At 45.1% G+C, this 20,056-nt stretch overlaps 1 protein-coding gene across 1 annotated transcript; it reads right to left on the bottom strand.

Annotated features, from left to right (window-relative positions):
• Window positions 1-1,739: 1,739 nt before the first annotated feature.
• On the bottom strand, window positions 1,740-19,567 carry LOC132382798 (transmembrane protein 229B-like). The gene is made up of 5 exons (XM_059953261.1): window positions 19,501-19,567; window positions 18,723-19,403; window positions 4,788-5,087; window positions 3,648-3,878; window positions 1,740-2,666 (listed from the first exon to the last, which is right to left on the bottom strand). The coding sequence occupies exon 2, from the start codon at window positions 19,352-19,354 to the stop codon at window positions 18,845-18,847; it is 510 nt and encodes a 169-aa protein (XP_059809244.1). The 5' UTR covers window positions 19,355-19,403; window positions 19,501-19,567; the 3' UTR covers window positions 1,740-2,666; window positions 3,648-3,878; window positions 4,788-5,087; window positions 18,723-18,844.
• Between the last annotated feature and the right edge of the window lie 489 nt (window positions 19,568-20,056).

Raw genomic sequence — 20,056 nt, 5'->3', positions numbered from 1 at the left:
CTCAGGAGATTAAAGAAACTTAACATGTCCCCGTCGACCCTTATCAACGCACCATCGAAGGTTATTGTTTTACCTTGTTATTAGCTCAATGCAAGGATCTGATCTATATGAGCAGTATGCAGGACAGGCTTCTCATTGTAACTTGGTCCACGTGACATAAACCAATTCCAATTCAGGTTCTGAGCTTTCTCATTGCTGTTGGAACTGCACTAATACAAGCAAGTGAAGAGTATTTCACCACACTCCTGATTTGGTCTTTGAAGATCGTGGATAACAGCCTTCAAAGCTGCATGTGGAATTGTTCACTGTAGATTAATACCCAGAAATCTTCTCCTTGACCCACAGCATCAATGTGGATGATGCAGTTAAGTTTCTGCTCCAAGTGATGCCTAAAATTTAGACAGTGGTGGGGGTGGGGGGGGGGGTCTTGGCAATGGCAATACTATTAAATATCAAGATTGTTAGACTCTGTCTGTGGAGAATGTACATTGCCTGGCACTTGTGTAGCACAAGTACCATTGCCATTTATCTGCCAATCCAATACTATTGCCTTGATTTTGAAACATGTACAGAAAAGTTTTTCTTTTCTAAAGAGCTGTGAATGGAATTAAAAATTGTGTCTTTATAGTTGGCAACAGCTTAGCACAAAAATTAACTTGCAAATTTATGAGGGGGAACTTCTTTACTCAGAGATTGGTAGCTGTGTGGAACGAGCTTCCAGTAGAAGTGGTAGAGGCAGGTTCGATATTGTCATTTAATAAAAAATTGGATAGGTATATGGACAGGAAAGGAATGGAGGGTTATGGGCTGAGTGCAGGTCAGTGGGACTAGGTGAGAGTAAGCGTTTGGCACGGACTAGAAGGGCCGAGATGGCCTGTTTCCTTGCTGTAATTGTTATATGGTTATAAATTCTGGGAATGATGCTTTCTTCATCCCAAACCTGTGACTTTATCGTCCCTCCTGAAGGTTACTGATCTCTGTATTTCCTCGTTAATTCTTCTCCACATTATGCTCAAGAAACAATGTGGGAGAAATTCATTTTTGGTCATAACTGGTAAAAGATTCAGAAAGTCAGTGTCCGGTGGAGCAACCATCGGGTATTTAAATGAATGCGTTTTCATTTGGTTTATTTAACATTTTAAGATTTAAGTCTAATTACAGGAAGGAATATCATTTTTAGTTTAGATCTGGCTAGGAATGGTATTTCCCCCTGTGCGCTCACCACTCCCCTAACCACAGAGGCCATAGTTAGCTTCAGATCGCTCCAGCCAAGTTGGTGAGACCCTGCGCCAGTCAGAGTCTCCAAGCCATCAACAGCATGATGTGTCATTTGTGAACCAGCCACCAGAGAAGAGCTTTGACAGTCAGCTGAGCCAAACCAGCTATCAAATTGTATAAACGTTTGTGAAGGCTCCTCAACACATGGAGTCTAAGCCAACCATCAACCACCAATTTACACTAATCCTACATCAAACCCATTACTTCATTTTCATTGCATTCTCTTAAATTCTCCCTACTCCTCACCCCCCACTGAATCTACCATTCACCCACACACTAGCGGCAGTTCACAGTGATCAATTAACCTATCAATCAGCACAATTTGGAGATGGAGAGAAGCTGAAGAAATCAAAACTAAACACATGGGTTCACAGGGCGAACATGACGACTCCACCCGAGGTCAGAATTGAACCCCTGGGCCTGAGGAGCTGTGAGGTAGTGGGTCTGTTTCTGTGCCACTATTGAAAATCAGCCACACCACAAAAACTTCTTCAGAATAATAGAAACAGTATAAAATTATTTAACTAAATTTGAAAACTCAAATTATTTTTACAAGTTGCTTGGGACATGGCTTTCTCTTTCCTTGCTGCCAACAGGTAGGTCAGGGTTGTTAAACGTGATGGATACAACCTGGCGCATATTCAGCAGGTAAGTTTCCCAATGTTACTGCTAAGGAGTTCTAGAAATTTAGCATTTTCCCACTGGAGATATTAAGTTCTCAAAGTCTGGGACTTGCACATTGGTGTACATTTGTGTGGGACCCCTGACCTCCCCAACACTCACATTGTGTCAGCATACAAATAAATCTGTTGCAGCTTCAGCATATTTATTGGTCGTAAGTAACTGTATAGTCTGACAGATAAAGAAAATATTTTAACAGAATGGCAGAGAAACTGTAACACAATTTATAAGGAACTGTAAAAATGGTGGCTGTGAAAGCCATACCATTCCTGTGCAACACCACGACATTGTCACTCCAACCCCAGCCTAGCTGAATATTCTACTGTTCACGAGGACTGAGTTTTTCAGTACAGTAGAATAGGCAATGTAAGATTAAATCTTTAAACTTTCTCACAGCAACTGAGAAGCACCGTCCAGAATCAAAGTTAACAGCAGGAAGTGACCGATATGAGTGATTTGTGAGAGAAAGTAGTTTTCCCTGCTGAAAAATATCCCTTGCCAATATAGATTATGTAATTCAGAGCAGAAGTTCCATTTCGCTATTTGGCTATAAGATTATTGCCACTCTCACCACGATCAGATATTTTACTCTTTAATAAAATCAAACAATATTGAAAGCAAAACTATTATTGTTATAAAAAAAAGTTGTCCAATTCCCTTCAAGAGCAGTGCTGTCCTCTGAGGATTTAGAATGCCAGACATGGAACCTGTAACACAGAGGAAGGATCATTCAGTCAAGCGTGGGCATCTGTTCTGTGACACACATCATCTGCTCTGTCCAAGCATAAAAACAAGAAGTAAAAAATAGAACTAATCCTATGTTTAACTGTTCCATATTTGCACCTTTATGGAAAAGTACTAAGTTGTAGTTCAGAACTAGTTATGCAGGAGTTTCTTTTTACATCAACTGGTGGGATAGGGGCATTGGTTGTACAATAGAATGTTGAGTGTTGATAATTAAAACATTGATAACCACATAAAACATGGAAAAGTACAGCCCAGGAATAGGTCCTTTGGCCTACCTGACCATGATGCCAATCGAACTAATCCCATCTGCCTGCTTAACTAGTTCTGAACTACAACTTAGTACTTTTCCATAAAGGTGCAAATATGGAACAGTCAAACATAAGATTAGTTATATTTTTCATTTCTTGTTTTTATGCTTTATGTTTGGGGGATATGGTCAATACCCATATCCCACAAACCCTACCTATTCATGTGTCTGTTTAAATGCCTCTTAAACATTGTATCTGCTTTTACCACTACCTCAGGCAGTGTATTCCAGATACCTGCCACTCTCTGTATAAACAAAAACTCAGCTCACATACCTATCCCTCCTAACACTCTTCCCTCCTTACCTTTAACATATGCCCTCTAGTATTTGACATTTCTACCTGGGAAAAGACTCTGTTTATCTACTCTCTCTGAGCCTCTTAATTTTAAATTCATCTATCATGTCTCCCCTCAGCCTCTGATGCACTCAAGAAAAATCCTAAATTTGTTCAATTTTCCTTATAACTAATAGAGTCCAGTCAGAATCCTCAGCAGTTTAAATGTCATGACAGATCTCAATTCTCTGCAGAACATTTAATTTCAGATCCCAAAGCCTCAATTCTTCAAGTGATTACTCTATGGTGGACAGACCTAGCTATACCACAAGTATCAACAGGATTAGAGGAGGCACTCACTATGACTATGTCAACGTTTTGTAATTTTAAATCCTTCAGTTTCTGCTTCCGGTTGTAGTCAGCTGGCCGATGCTCCAATGGAGCCAATAGCTTTTCAACCTAATCTTGTCCTCCAAGTCAATCTTTTCCATGAGTTTTCACAAGGAGCTTGTCATTTATCAGGTAGTTTCAGAATGTGTCAAACACCTCCATGTTCCATTCAAGTGACTTTGGTGATTGAGTAAGGTTTCACTGTAAGAAAAACAAAGTACAAGTCTCATGTGAAAAAAGATGCCTTCTGTTTGCCCAATGCAAAGCCACTCAGAAGCAGTCTCAGCCATAAATATCTTTGCAACCATGTTGTTCACTCTTCTGTTTATTCTCACCAGTGCGCTTCTGAAGAGGCTGTCTTCCATTCATGGGATTTTGAGGGGTGATTTAAAAAAAAACGTTTAAAGAAAACACTGAAATGAAAACTACCGTCAACCAATGTGGATCTCCCTCCTATCATTGGAGCTCATAGATCTAAGTAACTTCAAAGTATATATATGAATAAATGTAATTATCATTTTCACTCTCATGGCTAAATTCACTAGGTACCTGGACTTCAGATAAAACTGCACCTCTGGAATAACTTCAGTTAATATTTAACAGCAGTTAATAATTAAATGGGCAGTGAATATGATTACAACCAGGAGCTGGAGTTCATGTCCATTAGATGAGCATAAATTGTTAATTACGAATGGTAATACAATTGATCAGACTTTCTTTGGGGATTACTGGTGTGATTTTCCAATCCTTGTTGTCTGATGCTGAACCATTACTGCAAATTTAAGACCGCTTCCAGTGCAGCTAAGGCTCAGCCACATTGGTGTAGGATTGGACATGGATAATAAGCTTTGTTTCCTAAAAGGCAGAATTGAATCATTTGGATTACAGTGGCAATCCACTTACATCCAGTTTTGCTCAAAGTGCCTGTTTCGTATCCAGATATTCAATACAAATACTGGAGCTGTCATGTGGAATTTGAGCACATCCCTCAAACTCTTGGATTACTGGTCCAGTGTCCTAACTGCATCAACTAATAACAGAAAAGCATTACTTGCTCTCATGTAAGATGATGAAGCCTTCCAGAGTATGGAAAGACACAAAGTTACATACCTGTTTGTCAGGAGAGGTGTCGTCCTCCAGGTTGTCAAGGTAAATCTCAACTCCAGTCAAAAAGGGTCAACAGCAGGTTGACAATTTTGTCCAGATCTCCAATGAACATTGTGAACGTGCCAACCTTATTGGTTTGCAGACACCTCTCACCATGGCCCTTGTCTCATCATGCAGCAGGTGGTTGAACAGGATGTCGACCTTTATCTCTCAGGCATCAAGCAGCACCTTCAGCTTCTCGCTTATAATATCCATCAGTTCCTGGTGTTAGACCAAAACTAGACCATCCAAAAGATGCCGGGGCTTTCAGAAAACAAAAAACTACATAACAGCCCCAATCTCAAGTTAGTCATAGTTACCGGTGAAAAGAGACATTTCAGAACAGTTCAATATCTAATTTAGTTGTTCATAGCTTATTTTTGCTATGAGTCATTAGGCAAAAGGACAAATTTTTGTCTGCATGCTGGACTTGCAGCCTAATCTAGCACTTGTCACACAGGACTAATTCAGAATCTAGAGGCAGCTAATTGTTTATTAACTATTCAGAAATTGAATCAGTTAATTCCCTTGGTTGACAATTTGTAGATGGTGTGCAAGGCAGTCTACAAACATTCTCACACTTTGAGAGTGATTTTACAGCGAAAGCATACACCAGTGTTGTAATTCACCAAACCTTCAGTATTATAACACAAGCCTTTGGTTTTTTGAGAAAATGAGTCTTTAAAAATTAAGACCTCAAATCTGGTTTATCAGGAAGCAATGATTCCTGTTCTTTGAACTACCTTTACCAATTACCTTGATAACACTGGAGAGATAGCCCTGGTGTTATCTCAATAAAATCCTCCAACTATGTCATCAGAGAAAGTAAACTAATATCAGCATCCTTACCCAGGCCAACATCTCCAGAACTGAAGTCTTGATTAAATTGAGTCTGCTCCAGAGCATAGACTTATCATTCGCATGCTTGACATCAGACCTTCCTGGAACAGACTCTATTGATCTCTGTCACAAGAGATCACTGTAGACCCAGAGAGAGATTGAAAGATGTTGTTCAGAGTCTTATCATAAAGGGTGATGATCTGTGGCATTCCCTGGCAACGACTCAGTGCATTTGGGATGCTATTGAGTACCCTAGAAGTATGTGTCAGGAGCACCAGTTTAAAAGATGGAACGAATGCAGGCTGCATGCTGAGCTCATTAGTTATCTTGGAAGCAAGATTTCCTCTGATCTGAGACTCCCCAAGGGGCCTCTGCCACACTTACTGCTGGTCAGTGATTGTTTTGGGCTACATTAGGCCACAGAATCTGACTGAATGCACTCTAAATTTACAAGTTTTTTTGTAACTCAATGACAATGGAATTGGCCAAAACCTATTTTTAAAACTCCATATTAGACTGCTGTAAAATCCACACCAAACGAGCTTCCTGTGGCTTATCATTTTAACTAACAGTGCTGCCTCTATCAGGCCAGATGCAGAAGCAAACATTTTGGTTCCCTCAGAATATGCAGATGCTACCAATTTAACCAAAACAGGGGAACCGCTGGCTGCCTCTCCTCCTGGCGAGGGTTACTCAGGATGGTCTATATACACTGGCCTTGTCTGCATCTGATGAATGAATTGAAAGAGAATTCCCTAAGTGCATTTCAGGCTAAAGCAGTTAATTGAATAAGGCAAAAATAAAAAGAAATAGCAATTTGCTGACAAGGACAGATGAGGAGGGCTGGGAGGATGGTTGAGTGGACCATGAACACTGACACCATCCAGCTGAATCTATGGATCTATTTCCATGTAAATCTCATTTTTAAACAACCTGGATGGGATTATTTCCTGAGAATTCTATTTAGAAATTAATTAGCTCTAACTTCAGAGGTACAGCTTCTGCCCAGGGTAATAACTTTATCTCAGTGCTGACTCCTAGCTGTTTCTCACCACAACATGAGTCCACATCATAGAAAGAGAGAAAACGTCAGATCAAATTAAATATCATCCTGAGAATGATTAATTACCACATTCGATCCAGTTGGAGATACAGCCTGGCTAAATCTATTCATTTTAGGGGCTGTCTTCTATGCTGCAAGTATTGGCGTGCAGCAAACTTTATCACTTCTGTTGCTTAGGTTAGTGAAAGCCAACCAACTGAAAAACCTTCATTTTTGTATGGCTGCCATTTACTTCATCTTCAAAGTCTCCCCTTTTTCTCTGTCTGTTGCTGCATATTCAGTGGCTCAGCCTTTGCTGGAAGAGGGAGGTGGGGTGGGGTACAATAGCACATTGGGTGTAAAGTGTTCTGATTGTAGAGTTGTTACAGCCTATCAGATCATTGCCAGCTGCCAATGTGGCATTCCTGTCAGGCCCATTTCCCCCAGTCCTTTGTAAAAATCCTGATTGATACCGCTTCCACCATTCCAACAGGCAATGAGTCCCAGATCAGAACCACTCATTGTATTAAAAAAAATGAAAATGGCATTCCCTTCTATCTTTTTCCCAAAGTTTAAAAAAAAGCAAGGCTAGGTCTGTGAACCATTCACTTTTGGGAACAGTTTCCCTCTGTCCATGCAGCCATCATGGTTCGTTCTCAACTACTGTATCTCCTCAGGTCAGAGGTAGACAATCCAGTGACATCCACTTCCCTTGAACAAATTTGTAAAAGTCTAAGTCATGATCTTAGCAGCAGGAGAAATACTTTTTCTTTGGTTTCTCCATCAAATTCTTTCAATTGGATTGACCTTTTCTATTCCAAGTCTAACCTAGAAAATTACCCTTTCTTTTCAACTAAGTTAAATGCCTCTTTTATTCAAGTGTGGTCACTGCTCTGATTTGGATATTTGGCAGCCATTCTATAAAAAATGTCTGACAGATAGTAATTAGCAATGACCAGATAATTTATCTGTGAATTTGGCTGACGATATTGACTAAGACATCATGAAGAGCTCTCTAGCTCAGCCTTAAATAGAGCCATGGAATATTTTATGTCCAAGCACACAATACTCTGATTTAAACTCATTTGAAAGACAACAATGGAGTATTCCCTGAGGCCTGTACTCAAATCTGTCAAAACCTTGATATTGCCTTACCACCTTTTAAAGATAGAAGAGTAGAGTTATCATAACACTGTTTCTATAAAAGCCTCGTTAAGTTTACAAGTTCAGTTGCAAGGTTCACAGAATAGCATTGTTGGAACTTTCTGTGTAAAACTGCACTGTCAGTTTTAGCTCGGTGCAACTCCTGAACTATTTCTCACCAAAACCAACTTTAAACCTTGTGGATGCCACCTTGGCAAATAACTCCTAAAGGGACATACAGTCTGACAACAAAAAGAAACTTCTCCAGCTGACGACGTAATGAATGGATGCTGCAGTGTCAGCAAGTGATGGGGCAGTTGTGCAGCTGCTGCCTCACAGTACCAGTGACCAGTGTTGGCTCCTGATCTCACCTACTGTCAGTGTGGAGTTTGCAGGTTCTCTCTTCCCTACCACAAAGACTTGCAGGTTGCTAAGTTAATTAGCTGCAGTAAATTGCCAGTGAATTATATAATCTGGGGAAGGGGGAAGCTGATAACAAAATGGGATTATGTTGATGGTTGCCACCCTTGCCATTTTCGGTAGGCTGAAGGGCTTGTTTCTATGCTGTATCTTTCTATCACTGATTCTAGGATGGTTCTCAGAAACATTCAAAAGGAGCTAAGCAGACTTTCTTAGGACAAGGAGGCCACAAGTATCCACAAGGGCTACAACCGAATGGTCATGGTAGGATATTACCAGGGAGTTTTTCATAAGGATTAATACCACACAGGTACAATCACTGACTACCTACACATTAGGGAAGCGTGCAATGCAATCAAGAGCCTGTGCCCATACTGTCCACTTCTGTGGACGTAAATAATCGGAACGAGGTGGGGGGGGGGGCTTTGTGGCTCCACGTTTCTACCATTCGTTCTATGGGGTTTCTTGTCTTGCAGGTGTCTGTGAGGAGTAGAAATTTCAGGTTATGCACTGTATACATTCTTTGCTATTAAATGAACCTTAGAAGTGTACTGGATATAGTTGTGCTCATGTGACAGGGAAGATTTGTGTTGGGAATGATGCACAGCACATTTATAAGGATGTGGCCAGGAATGGAACATTGTAGCTACGAGGAATGACTGAATAAGCGATTGGCACTTACTTTGAAAGCAAAGAAGCTAGGGGAAGACAAAACTGAGCATAATGAGTATCCTTCATAGATCCTTGAGCAAGGATCTATTCCCCTTATCAAAGGGCTCAAAAAACAGATAACATAGATTTCAAGTCATTGGTAGGAAGACTGGAGAGGAAGCCCAGAGAGTGGTCTGAATTCACTGCCTGAAAGTTTGGTAGAAGCAGAAATCCTTATCGTATTGAAATGTTACTTAGTTGTGTTCTTGAAGTGCTGTGACTTGCACCTAGTGCTGGACACTGGCATTGGGCTCATTGTAGCCAGCACAGGCATAATTAGACAAAAGGCCACAGGATTCATAAGTTTTCTGTGATTCCATGATTCTCCCCTTCAGCATGGAAGTTGGGTGACCTTTCCAATGCATTCATCAATAGCAACAGTGAGATGCAGAGAAGGGCAGCAGCAGCAACTGGGAATGGTCCTGAGACTAACAAGGTGAGGGTGAGCATGGTCTTGACCTCTATGGGCAAAGCAGTCCAGCCCACAAGCAAGGTTCAAGGTTGCAGAAGCTCACAGATCTCTGTAAAAACAAAGCCAAGGGTGATTTTACATGAACCCTTTAAGTAGAACAGTTTCAAAGGAAACAGTTAGTAAAATCTATGAGTAGATGTGAACTGCCATTTCTCTGGTCTGAGATCTGACAGTTCCTTTCTACTCATGGTTTTTAATAAATCAGTCACACTGGAGGTGAACTTTGCCCATTGCCTGACCTGCTGGTGGAAAAGATGCTCACATGAATAGAAATTCTATCAAAAATTCACGAGTCAAATTTCTTGACGGGCATTAAGTCACCCAAAAATGAGCGTTGATTATTCAAATCTGGCTTTCAGCTACACAGTGCTGTTTCTTTTTCCTTTGGAGTTACTTGAAGGAATTTCTAGGCAATAGCTTTTAGATTGAGCTTGAGGTTAGAAGAATTTCAACTGACGTAGTCTCAACTTTTCAGGATGAATATATACAGTACCTCATAACAAGCACTCAAGTAACTGAATTATTTTTAAATTAGTCTCCGAACTCTCCTTCTTGTGAATATTGCCAGAAATTGTCTAACTTGTAAAATCTCCTCTAAAGTGCAATGAGTGAGAGATGAGGGTAGGAACAGTTGGTTGACCTCCACTCATTGCCTGGCTGGATTTGACCAGCTGTAGCATTGAATTCCCAGTATCACCAACAGCTACCCTAAGCCAGCAAAAAGTCTTCAAATATAAGGATTGGGCTCTAACTATGCATTGCAACACCAATCTACCATTTTAACCAGAGAAAGCAGAGGTGAAGTTGCCACTGGTTCCTTATTATAAGGTATTTCCTTTATTTCACAACGAAGCATGAGATCGATGTTGGGCAGCTTCTTTTCTCATATTATTTCCCTGGCATAGACGCTCGGTCCATGGAGTTCGAGCCCCATGCTTGGAAAGAAATATGTTCTTGTTCTTTGCTGGTTTCCTGATGAATGCAAATAAACCCAAAAACAAAAATGACTGAAAATGCCAACAGTGTGCTTCAAACAAAAGGGGCAGGTCATGGGTGGGACTTCTCATCTCAAGCAAGGGCCGTTGCCAATACATGCCTGCTGACATGAGCAAGGCTCCCAGAAATGCTGACTGGGAGGATCACACTGGTGGGTTTCAATGAATTCAGTCAACAGTGAGACGGCAGTCGTTGTCACTGACATGCAAATCCCCGTGCCTTATGTATGTTGGGTTACTTTGAACAACAAAGCATCCTAGAATCATTGAGCTCAGGACCAGCCCAGGACTCAGTCCACATGAGGTTGGAGAGATACATACAGGGGCAACATGTGCAGAGCTGCCAAAATCCTGCGCATCACATTCAAATGTGATTCTTGGCAGAACTACTCCTACATGCCTGCCTTCCCTTGCTCCGTGCACTCAACCAACACATCACTCCTCTCTCCTTGTTAAGTACATCCCTGTCCTGACAACACTAGTCTCAATAATTCAATTAAGAACATAAACAGGAGCGGGAATGAACCATTCAGCCTATTGTGCCTGCTAATGGCTGATCTTCTACCTCAGGATCTCTTTTCAGCATCAACCACACATCCCCTGATTTCCTCAACATCCAAAGGTCTATCAAATTGTCTTGAATTTACTCTGAAACTATCTAGCGTCCTAATGGAAGACTGGATGGAGACATTTCATATAATTTTTGTCATTAATCACTTATCTTGAACCGGTGATCCCAGGTTCAAAACACCCCACCCAGGATAACATGCTCCACAGAAGCAACCAGTCTACACTTGTAAAAACATTTCATATTGTCTCTCCTTCATCTGACCTTTAAAGAGCACAGACACCTCCTGCTTGATCTGTGCCCAAGCAACGACCCAGTAGTGCACCCGCTTTTGCAGAATGGGCAGGAATTACAACCCCAATCTTCCTCCAGCAGACACTCACAAGGACTGTGTTTTCCCTTGTCATACATAACCACCTCTGCTTAAAGATACACCTGCATTATACCTGCATTTCTGTCCTTGCTCCCCACAGCCCCACTCCTCACAGCTCCCTCGCTGCCCATAGCCACTCACTTGTTTCTTATTCGTTCACTGTTCCAACCTCTGCCTCCTCATTCCTAACCATAACGCCCACATTCCCGCCTCTCCAACAAATACGCCCAGGGCCATACATGCCACATCTTTCATGCTCCTGTCCCCTTTGCCACAGCTCAACCACCGATGCAAAGATGCACATCCGTCCACACCTGTACCAGTTATACAGTGATAGACCCATCCCTGTCAGTACCGTACCCCAGTGTTATACAGTGATAGACCCATCACTGTCAGTACCGTACCCTAGTGTTATACAGAGACAGACCCATCCCTGTCAGTACCGTACCCCAGTGTTATACAGTGATAGACCCATCCCCACCAGTACCGTACCCCAGTGTTATACAGTGATAGACACATCCCCACCAGTACTGTACCCCAGTGTTATACAGTGATAGACCCATCCCTGTCAGTACCGTACCCCAGTGTTATACAGTGATAGACCCATCCCCACCAGTACTGTACCCCAGTGTTACACAGTGACAGACCCATCACTGTCAGTACCATACCCCAGTGTTATACAGCGATAGACCCATCCCTGTCAGTACCGTACCCTTGTTATACAGTGACAGACCCATCCCCACCAGTACTGTACCCCAGTGTTATACAGTGACAGACCCATCACTGTCAGTACCGTACCCCAGTGTTATACAGTGACAGACCCATCCCCACCAGTACCGTAGCCCAGTGTTATACAGAGACAGACCCATCCCCACCAGTACTGTACCCCAGTGTTACACAGTGACAGATCCATCCCTGTCAGTACCGTACCCCAGTGTTATACAGTGACAGACCCATCCCCACCAGTACTGTACCCCAGTGTTACACAGTGACAGACCCATCACTGTCAGTACCGTACCCCAGTGTTATACAGTGATAGACCCATCCCCACCAGTACTGTACCCCAGTGTTACACAGTGACAGACCCATCACTGTCAGTACCGTACCCCAGTGTTATACAGTGACAGACCCATCCCCACCAGTACCGTAGCCCAGTGTTATACAGAGACAGACCCATCCCCACCAGTACTGTACCCTAGTGTTATACAGTGATAGACCCATCCCTGTCAGTACCGTACCCCAGTGTTATACAGTGATAGACCCATCCCCACCAGTACTGTACCCTAGTGTTATACAGTGATAGACCCATCCCTGTCAGTACCGTACCCCAGTGTTATACAGCGATAGACCCATCCCCACCAGTACTGTACCCTAGTGTTATACAGTGACAGACCCATCCCAGTCAGTACCGTATCCCAGTGTTATAGTGACAGATCCATCCCTGTCAGTACCGTACCCCAGTGTTATACAGAGACAGACCCATCCCTGTCAGTACTGTACCCCAGTGTTATACAGTGACAGACCCATCCCTGTCAGTACCGTATCCCAGTGGTATACAGTGACAGACCCATCCCAGTCAGTACCGTATCCCAGTTATACAGTGACAGATCCATCCCTGTCAGTACCGTATCCCAGTGTTATACAGTGACAGATCCATCCCTGTCAGTACCGTATCCCAGTGTTATACAGTGACAGATCCATCCCTGTCAGTACCGTATCCCAGTGTTATACAGTGACAGATCCATCCCTGTCAGTACCGTACCCCAGTGTTATACAGAGACAGACCCATCCCTGTCAGTACCGTACCCCAGTGTTATACAGAGACAGACCCATCCCTGTCAGTACTGTACCCCAGTGTTATACAGTGACAGACCCATACCCACCAGTACCGTACCCCAGTGTTATACAGAGACAGACCCATCCCCACCAGTACTGTACCCTAGTGTTATACAGTGATAGACCCATCCCTGTCAGTACCGTACCCCAGTGTTATACAGTGATAGACCCATCCCCACCAGTACTGTACCCTAGTGTTATACAGTGATAGACCCATCCCTGTCAGTACCGTACCCCAGTGTTATACAGCGATAGACCCATCCCCACCAGTACTGTACCCTAGTGTTATACAGTGACAGACCCATCCCAGTCAGTACCGTATCCCAGTGTTATACAGTGACAGATCCATCCCTGTCAGTACCGTATCCCAGTGTTATACAGTGACAGATCCATCCCTGTCAGTACCGTACCCCAGTGTTATACAGAGACAGACCCATCCCTGTCAGTACTGTACCCCAGTGTTATACAGTGACAGACCCATCCCTGTCAGTATCGTACCCCAGTGTTATACAGTGACAGACCCATCCCTGTCAGTACTGTACCCCAGTGTTATACAGTGACAGACCCATCCCCACCAGTACTGTACCCCAGTGTTATACAGTGACAGACCCATCCCCACCAGTACCGTACCCCAGTGTGACAGACACATCCCTGTCAGTACCATACCCCAGTGTTATACAATGACAGACCCATCCCTGTCAGTACCGTACCCCAGTGTGATACAGAGACAGACCAATCCCCACCAGTACTGTACCCCAGTGTTATACAGTGATAGACCCATCCCTGTCAGTACTGTACACCATGTTATACAGTGATGGACCCATCACTGTCAGTACCGTACCCCAGTGTTATACAGTGACGGACCCATCCCTGTCAGTACTGTATCTCAGTGTAATACAGTGACAGAACCATCCTGTCAGTACTGTACCCTAATGTTACACAGTGACAGACCCATCCCCACCAGTACCGTACCCCAGTGTTATACAGTGACAGACCCATCCCTGTCAGTACTGTATCTCAGTGTTATACAGTGATAGACCCACCCCCACCAGCACTGTATCCAAGTGTTATACAGTGACAGACCCATCCCTGTCAGTACCGTACCCCAGTGTTATACAGGGACAGATCCATCCCTGTCAGTACCGTAGCCCAGTGTTATACAGTGACAGACCCATCCCCACCAGTACTGTACCCCAGTGTTATACAGTGACAGACCCATCGCTGTCAGTACGGTACCCCTGTGTTATACAGTGACAGACCCATCCCTGTCAGTACTGTACCCCAGTGTTATACAGTGACAGACCCATCCCCACCAGTACTGTACCCCAGTGTTACACAGTGACAGACCCATCACTGTCAGTACCGTACCCCAGTGTTATACAGTGATAGACCCATCCCCACCAGTACTGTACCCCAGTGTTACACAGTGACAGACCCATCACTGTCAGTACCGTACCCCAGTGTTATACAGTGACAGACCCATCCCCACCAGTACCGTAGCCCAGTGTTATACAGAGACAGACCCATCCCCACCAGTACTGTACCCTAGTGTTATACAGTGATAGACCCATCCCTGTCAGTACCGTACCCCAGTGTTATACAGTGATAGACCCATCCCCACCAGTACTGTACCCTAGTGTTATACAGTGATAGACCCATCCCTGTCAGTACCGTACCCCAGTGTTATACAGTGACAGACCCATCCCCACCAGTACTGTACCCCAGTGTTACACAGTGACAGACCCATCACTGTCAGTACCGTACCCCAGTGTTATACAGTGATAGACCCATCCCCACCAGTACTGTACCCCAGTGTTACACAGTGACAGACCCATCACTGTCAGTACCGTACCCCAGTGTTATACAGTGACAGACCCATCCCCACCAGTACCGTAGCCCAGTGTTATACAGAGACAGACCCATCCCCACCAGTACTGTACCCTAGTGTTATACAGTGATAGACCCATCCCTGTCAGTACCGTACCCCAGTGTTATACAGTGATAGACCCATCCCCACCAGTACTGTACCCTAGTGTTATACAGTGATAGACCCATCCCTGTCAGTACCGTACCCCAGTGTTATACAGCGATAGACCCATCCCCACCAGTACTGTACCCTAGTGTTATACAGTGACAGACCCATCCCAGTCAGTACCGTATCCCAGTGTTATAGTGACAGATCCATCCCTGTCAGTACCGTACCCCAGTGTTATACAGAGACAGACCCATCCCTGTCAGTACTGTACCCCAGTGTTATACAGTGACAGACCCATCCCTGTCAGTACCGTATCCCAGTGGTATACAGTGACAGACCCATCCCAGTCAGTACCGTATCCCAGTGTTATACAGTGACAGATCCATCCCTGTCAGTACCGTATCCCAGTGTTATACAGTGACAGATCCATCCCTGTCAGTACCGTATCCCAGTGTTATACAGTGACAGATCCATCCCTGTCAGTACCGTATCCCAGTGTTATACAGTGACAGATCCATCCCTGTCAGTACCGTACCCCAGTGTTATACAGAGACAGACCCATCCCTGTCAGTACCGTACCCCAGTGTTATACAGAGACAGACCCATCCCTGTCAGTACTGTACCCCAGTGTTATACAGTGACAGACCCATACCCACCAGTACCGTACCCCAGTGTTATACAGAGACAGACCCATCCCCACCAGTACTGTACCCTAGTGTTATACAGTGATAGACCCATCCCTGTCAGTACCGTACCCCAGTGTTATACAGTGATAGACCCATCCCCACCAGTACTGTACCCTAGTGTTATACAGTGATAGACCCATCCCTGTCAGTACCGTACCCCAGTGTTATACAGCGATAGACCCATCCCCACCAGTACTGTACCCTAGTGTTATACAGTGACAGACCCATCCCAGTCAGTACCGTATCCCAGTGTTATACAGTGACAGATCCATCCCTGTCAGTACCGTATCCCAGTGTTATACAGTGACAGATCCATCCCTGTCAGTACCGTACCCCAGTGTTATACAGAGACAGACCCATCCCTGTCAGTACTGTACCCCAGTGTTATACAGTGACAGACCCATCCCTGTCAGTATCGTACCCCAGTGTTATACAGTGACAGACCCATCCCTGTCAGTACTGTACCCCAGTGTTATACAGTGACAGACCCATCCCCACCAGTACTGTACCCCAGTGTTATACAGTGACAGACCCATCCCCACCAGTACCGTACCCCAGTGTGACAGACACATCCCTGTCAGTACCATACCCCAGTGTTATACAATGACAGACCCATCCCTGTCAGTACCGTACCCCAGTGTGATACAGAGACAGACCAATCCCCACCAGTACTGTACCCCAGTGTTATACAGTGATAGACCCATCCCTGTCAGTACTGTACACCATGTTATACAGTGATGGACCCATCACTGTCAGTACCGTACCCCAGTGTTATACAGTGACGGACCCATCCCTGTCAGTACTGTATCTCAGTGTAATACAGTGACAGAACCATCCTGTCAGTACTGTACCCTAATGTTACACAGTGACAGACCCATCCCCACCAGTACCGTACCCCAGTGTTATACAGTGACAGACCCATCCCTGTCAGTACTGTATCTCAGTGTTATACAGTGATAGACCCACCCCCACCAGCACTGTATCCAAGTGTTATACAGTGACAGACCCATCCCTGTCAGTACCGTACCCCAGTGTTATACAGGGACAGATCCATCCCTGTCAGTACCGTAGCCCAGTGTTATACAGTGACAGACCCATCCCCACCAGTACTGTACCCCAGTGTTATACAGTGACAGACCCATCGCTGTCAGTACGGTACCCCTGTGTTATACAGTGACAGACCCATCCCTGTCAGTACTGTACCCCAGTGTTATACAGTGACAGACCCATCCCCACCAGTACTGTACCCCAGTGTTATACAGTGACAGACCCATCCCCACCAGTACCGTACCCCAGTGTGACAGACACATCCCTGTCAGTACCATACCCCAGTGTTATACAATGACAGACCCATCCCTGTCAGTACCGTACCCCAGTGTGATACAGAGACAGACCAATCCCCACCAGTACTGTACCCCAGTGTTATACAGTGATAGACCCATCCCTGTCAGTACTGTACACCATGTTATACAGTGATGGACCCATCACTGTCAGTACCGTACCCCAGTGTTATACAGTGACGGACCCATCCCTGTCAGTACTGTATCTCAGTGTAATACAGTGACAGAACCATCCTGTCAGTACTGTACCCTAATGTTACACAGTGACAGACCCATCCCCACCAGTACCGTACCCCAGTGTTATACAGTGACAGACCCATCCCTGTCAGTACTGTATCTCAGTGTTATACAGTGATAGACCCACCCCCACCAGCACTGTATCCAAGTGTTATACAGTGACAGACCCATCCCTGTCAGTACCGTACCCCAGTGTTATACAGGGACAGATCCATCCCTGTCAGTACCGTAGCCCAGTGTTATACAGTGACAGACCCATCCCCACCAGTACTGTACCCCAGTGTTATACAGTGACAGACCCATCGCTGTCAGTACGGTACCCCTGTGTTATACAGTGACAGACCCATCCCTGTCAGTACTGTACCCCTGTGTTATACAGTGACAGACCCATCCCTGTCAGTACTGTACCCCAGTGTTACACAGTGACAGACCCATCACTGTCAGTACCGTACCCCAGTGTTATACAGTGACAGACCCATCCCTGTCAGTACTGTACCCCAGTGCTATACAGTGACGGACCCATCCCTGTCAGTACCGTACCCCAGTGTTATACAGTGAGGGACCCATCCCTGTCAGTACTGTACCCCAGCATTATACAGTTATGCCTGTATCCTGCAGTACTGTACCCAGTTATTAATGGCAGGACCTTGCCCATCAACGTGTTTACCTGAGTGTAGGGAGCATGTGTTCCTGTATCTGCGTTCATCAGAAGACAGGACCTGATCCAACATGATCCCCACCGTACTTGTCCCAGACGCCTGGGTGCATGAGTCACTCTGATGCCAGGTTCTCTGGTATTGGCACAATGGGCTCTAGGCCTGGTGCTGTGGGGTTCCTGTGGCCCACAGCGGATGGGTACAATGAAATGGTGCCATAACTATTCCTAGAAGTTCAGTGGAGGTCTCTTGACAGAGAGAGGGATCTGAATTGAGGAGAGGGGAATGTTGAAGGGAGCAATTGAGTTGGCTGGAAAGGAGAGGAAGGGAAGGGACGGGAAGCGAAGGGAAGGAAGCGTGGAGCTGCCAGTAGCCCCATATATTTGACAAGACAATAGGATGTAAGTCGACAATTGGCTGCCCTGCACAGTGTAACATTTCCCCATCCTACGCACCCAACCTACAAGGTTCGTTCTGGACCAGTCCTGAGTCCTGAGGTACCCTGGGCATGTTTGGTTCCATGTTAGTGACAAGAGCCCGGGGTTTTACGGTCCCTGGGAAACATTGCCTGCTCAACACTGACTTCCAAGTTAATTGAAACTTACCTGGTGCGATCTTCCCAGCAGACTATCTTGGCAGAGTCATTCCTGGGGGAGACGGCACAAGCCCTGTCCTACCCATGACCTCCCCTTCGACGATCAAAGTACAACATTGCACAGCCAGGTTCTCAGTCGGATTTGAGGTAGCCGTTTGCCACGAAGTCGCTCGGCTGCAGGGTGCCCAAGGCAGCTTCGAGGTGGGGCTCGAAGCAGAGCCTCAGGGTGTTCCTGATGACCAGCTTCTCCATAATGAAGGAGGCGCAGAACCAGGGGATGGCGTACTCCAGGGTGATCAGACCCATGAAGTCAAACTCAAACTGAGAGTAGTCCCAGGGGCAGGCGTTGAACTGGCGTAAGATGTAGCCCGTACAGAACTCCCAGAGATAGGTCCAGACGGTATAGACGAGGCAGCGGGTAACAGTGCGGCACCTGTCCCTCAGGTAAAGGTACATTTGCTCCACTATCAGCATGGAGGTTCCATAGATGAAAAGGGCCCAGACACTGGTGACTCCGGGGAACTTCCAGTTGAAATGCACCACAAAATCCCAAGCTGCTGTGAACATCACCTCGCAGAAATAGCCGTGGATAGCGTAGAGGTACCACCGAGAGAGGGCACTCAGGGGCTCTGCCATGGCCATCTCTTCAGCCCATGGAGGGAAGGGATTAAAGCAGGTGGAGAGGGTGCAGCTGCAGAGACAGCACAGACACAGTCACACAAAATGAAGGCAGAGCACTGAGCACAACCTTGCAAACCGAGAGAATTAATTTTTAAACAGAAACCAACCTGCCAAACCCCTTCACCCCTCATTAATCAGCTCTCAGCGCCTGTGCTGACAATGGATTTGCATCGGGTGAGAGAGAGAGAGAGAGAGAGAGAGAGAGAGAGAGAGGGGGGGAAGCAGTTAGCAGAAGCAGAAGTGGAAAGTACCACAGCTCAGATCTGAACGGGGAATGGTGTGGAGCTTCAGTGGAGCATCCCTGCAGCTTCTCAGAGGGCAGAGGAGAAGCGGGGACATGAAAGGGATCCTCTAAAACAGCACAGACACACTAGAATGTGCATTTTAACTCCCAGTCTATCAGGAAGATGGTAACCAAAGATATTAAATACTCTACAGACACCTAATATTGTGAGGCTGTCAAAGTATTTTAATTCGAAGACAAGGGCTGAATGGAGACTGGAGCCAATATTCAGCCATTTCTCTCTCTTTTTTTTCACACATGCACACACAGAACCTTATATGTGCCCATTGATGCCAGTGCAAATATATCACAAGCATTGTATGAGGATGGAGAAAATTGCATGTGTGTACTCGAACGTGATAAACATTACCCATATATTT

This window comes from Hypanus sabinus, chromosome 2, assembly GCF_030144855.1.
Source record: "Hypanus sabinus isolate sHypSab1 chromosome 2, sHypSab1.hap1, whole genome shotgun sequence".
NCBI classification, from domain to species: domain Eukaryota; kingdom Metazoa; phylum Chordata; class Chondrichthyes; order Myliobatiformes; family Dasyatidae; genus Hypanus; species Hypanus sabinus.
This window is presented reverse-complemented; position numbering and strand designations above follow the sequence as displayed.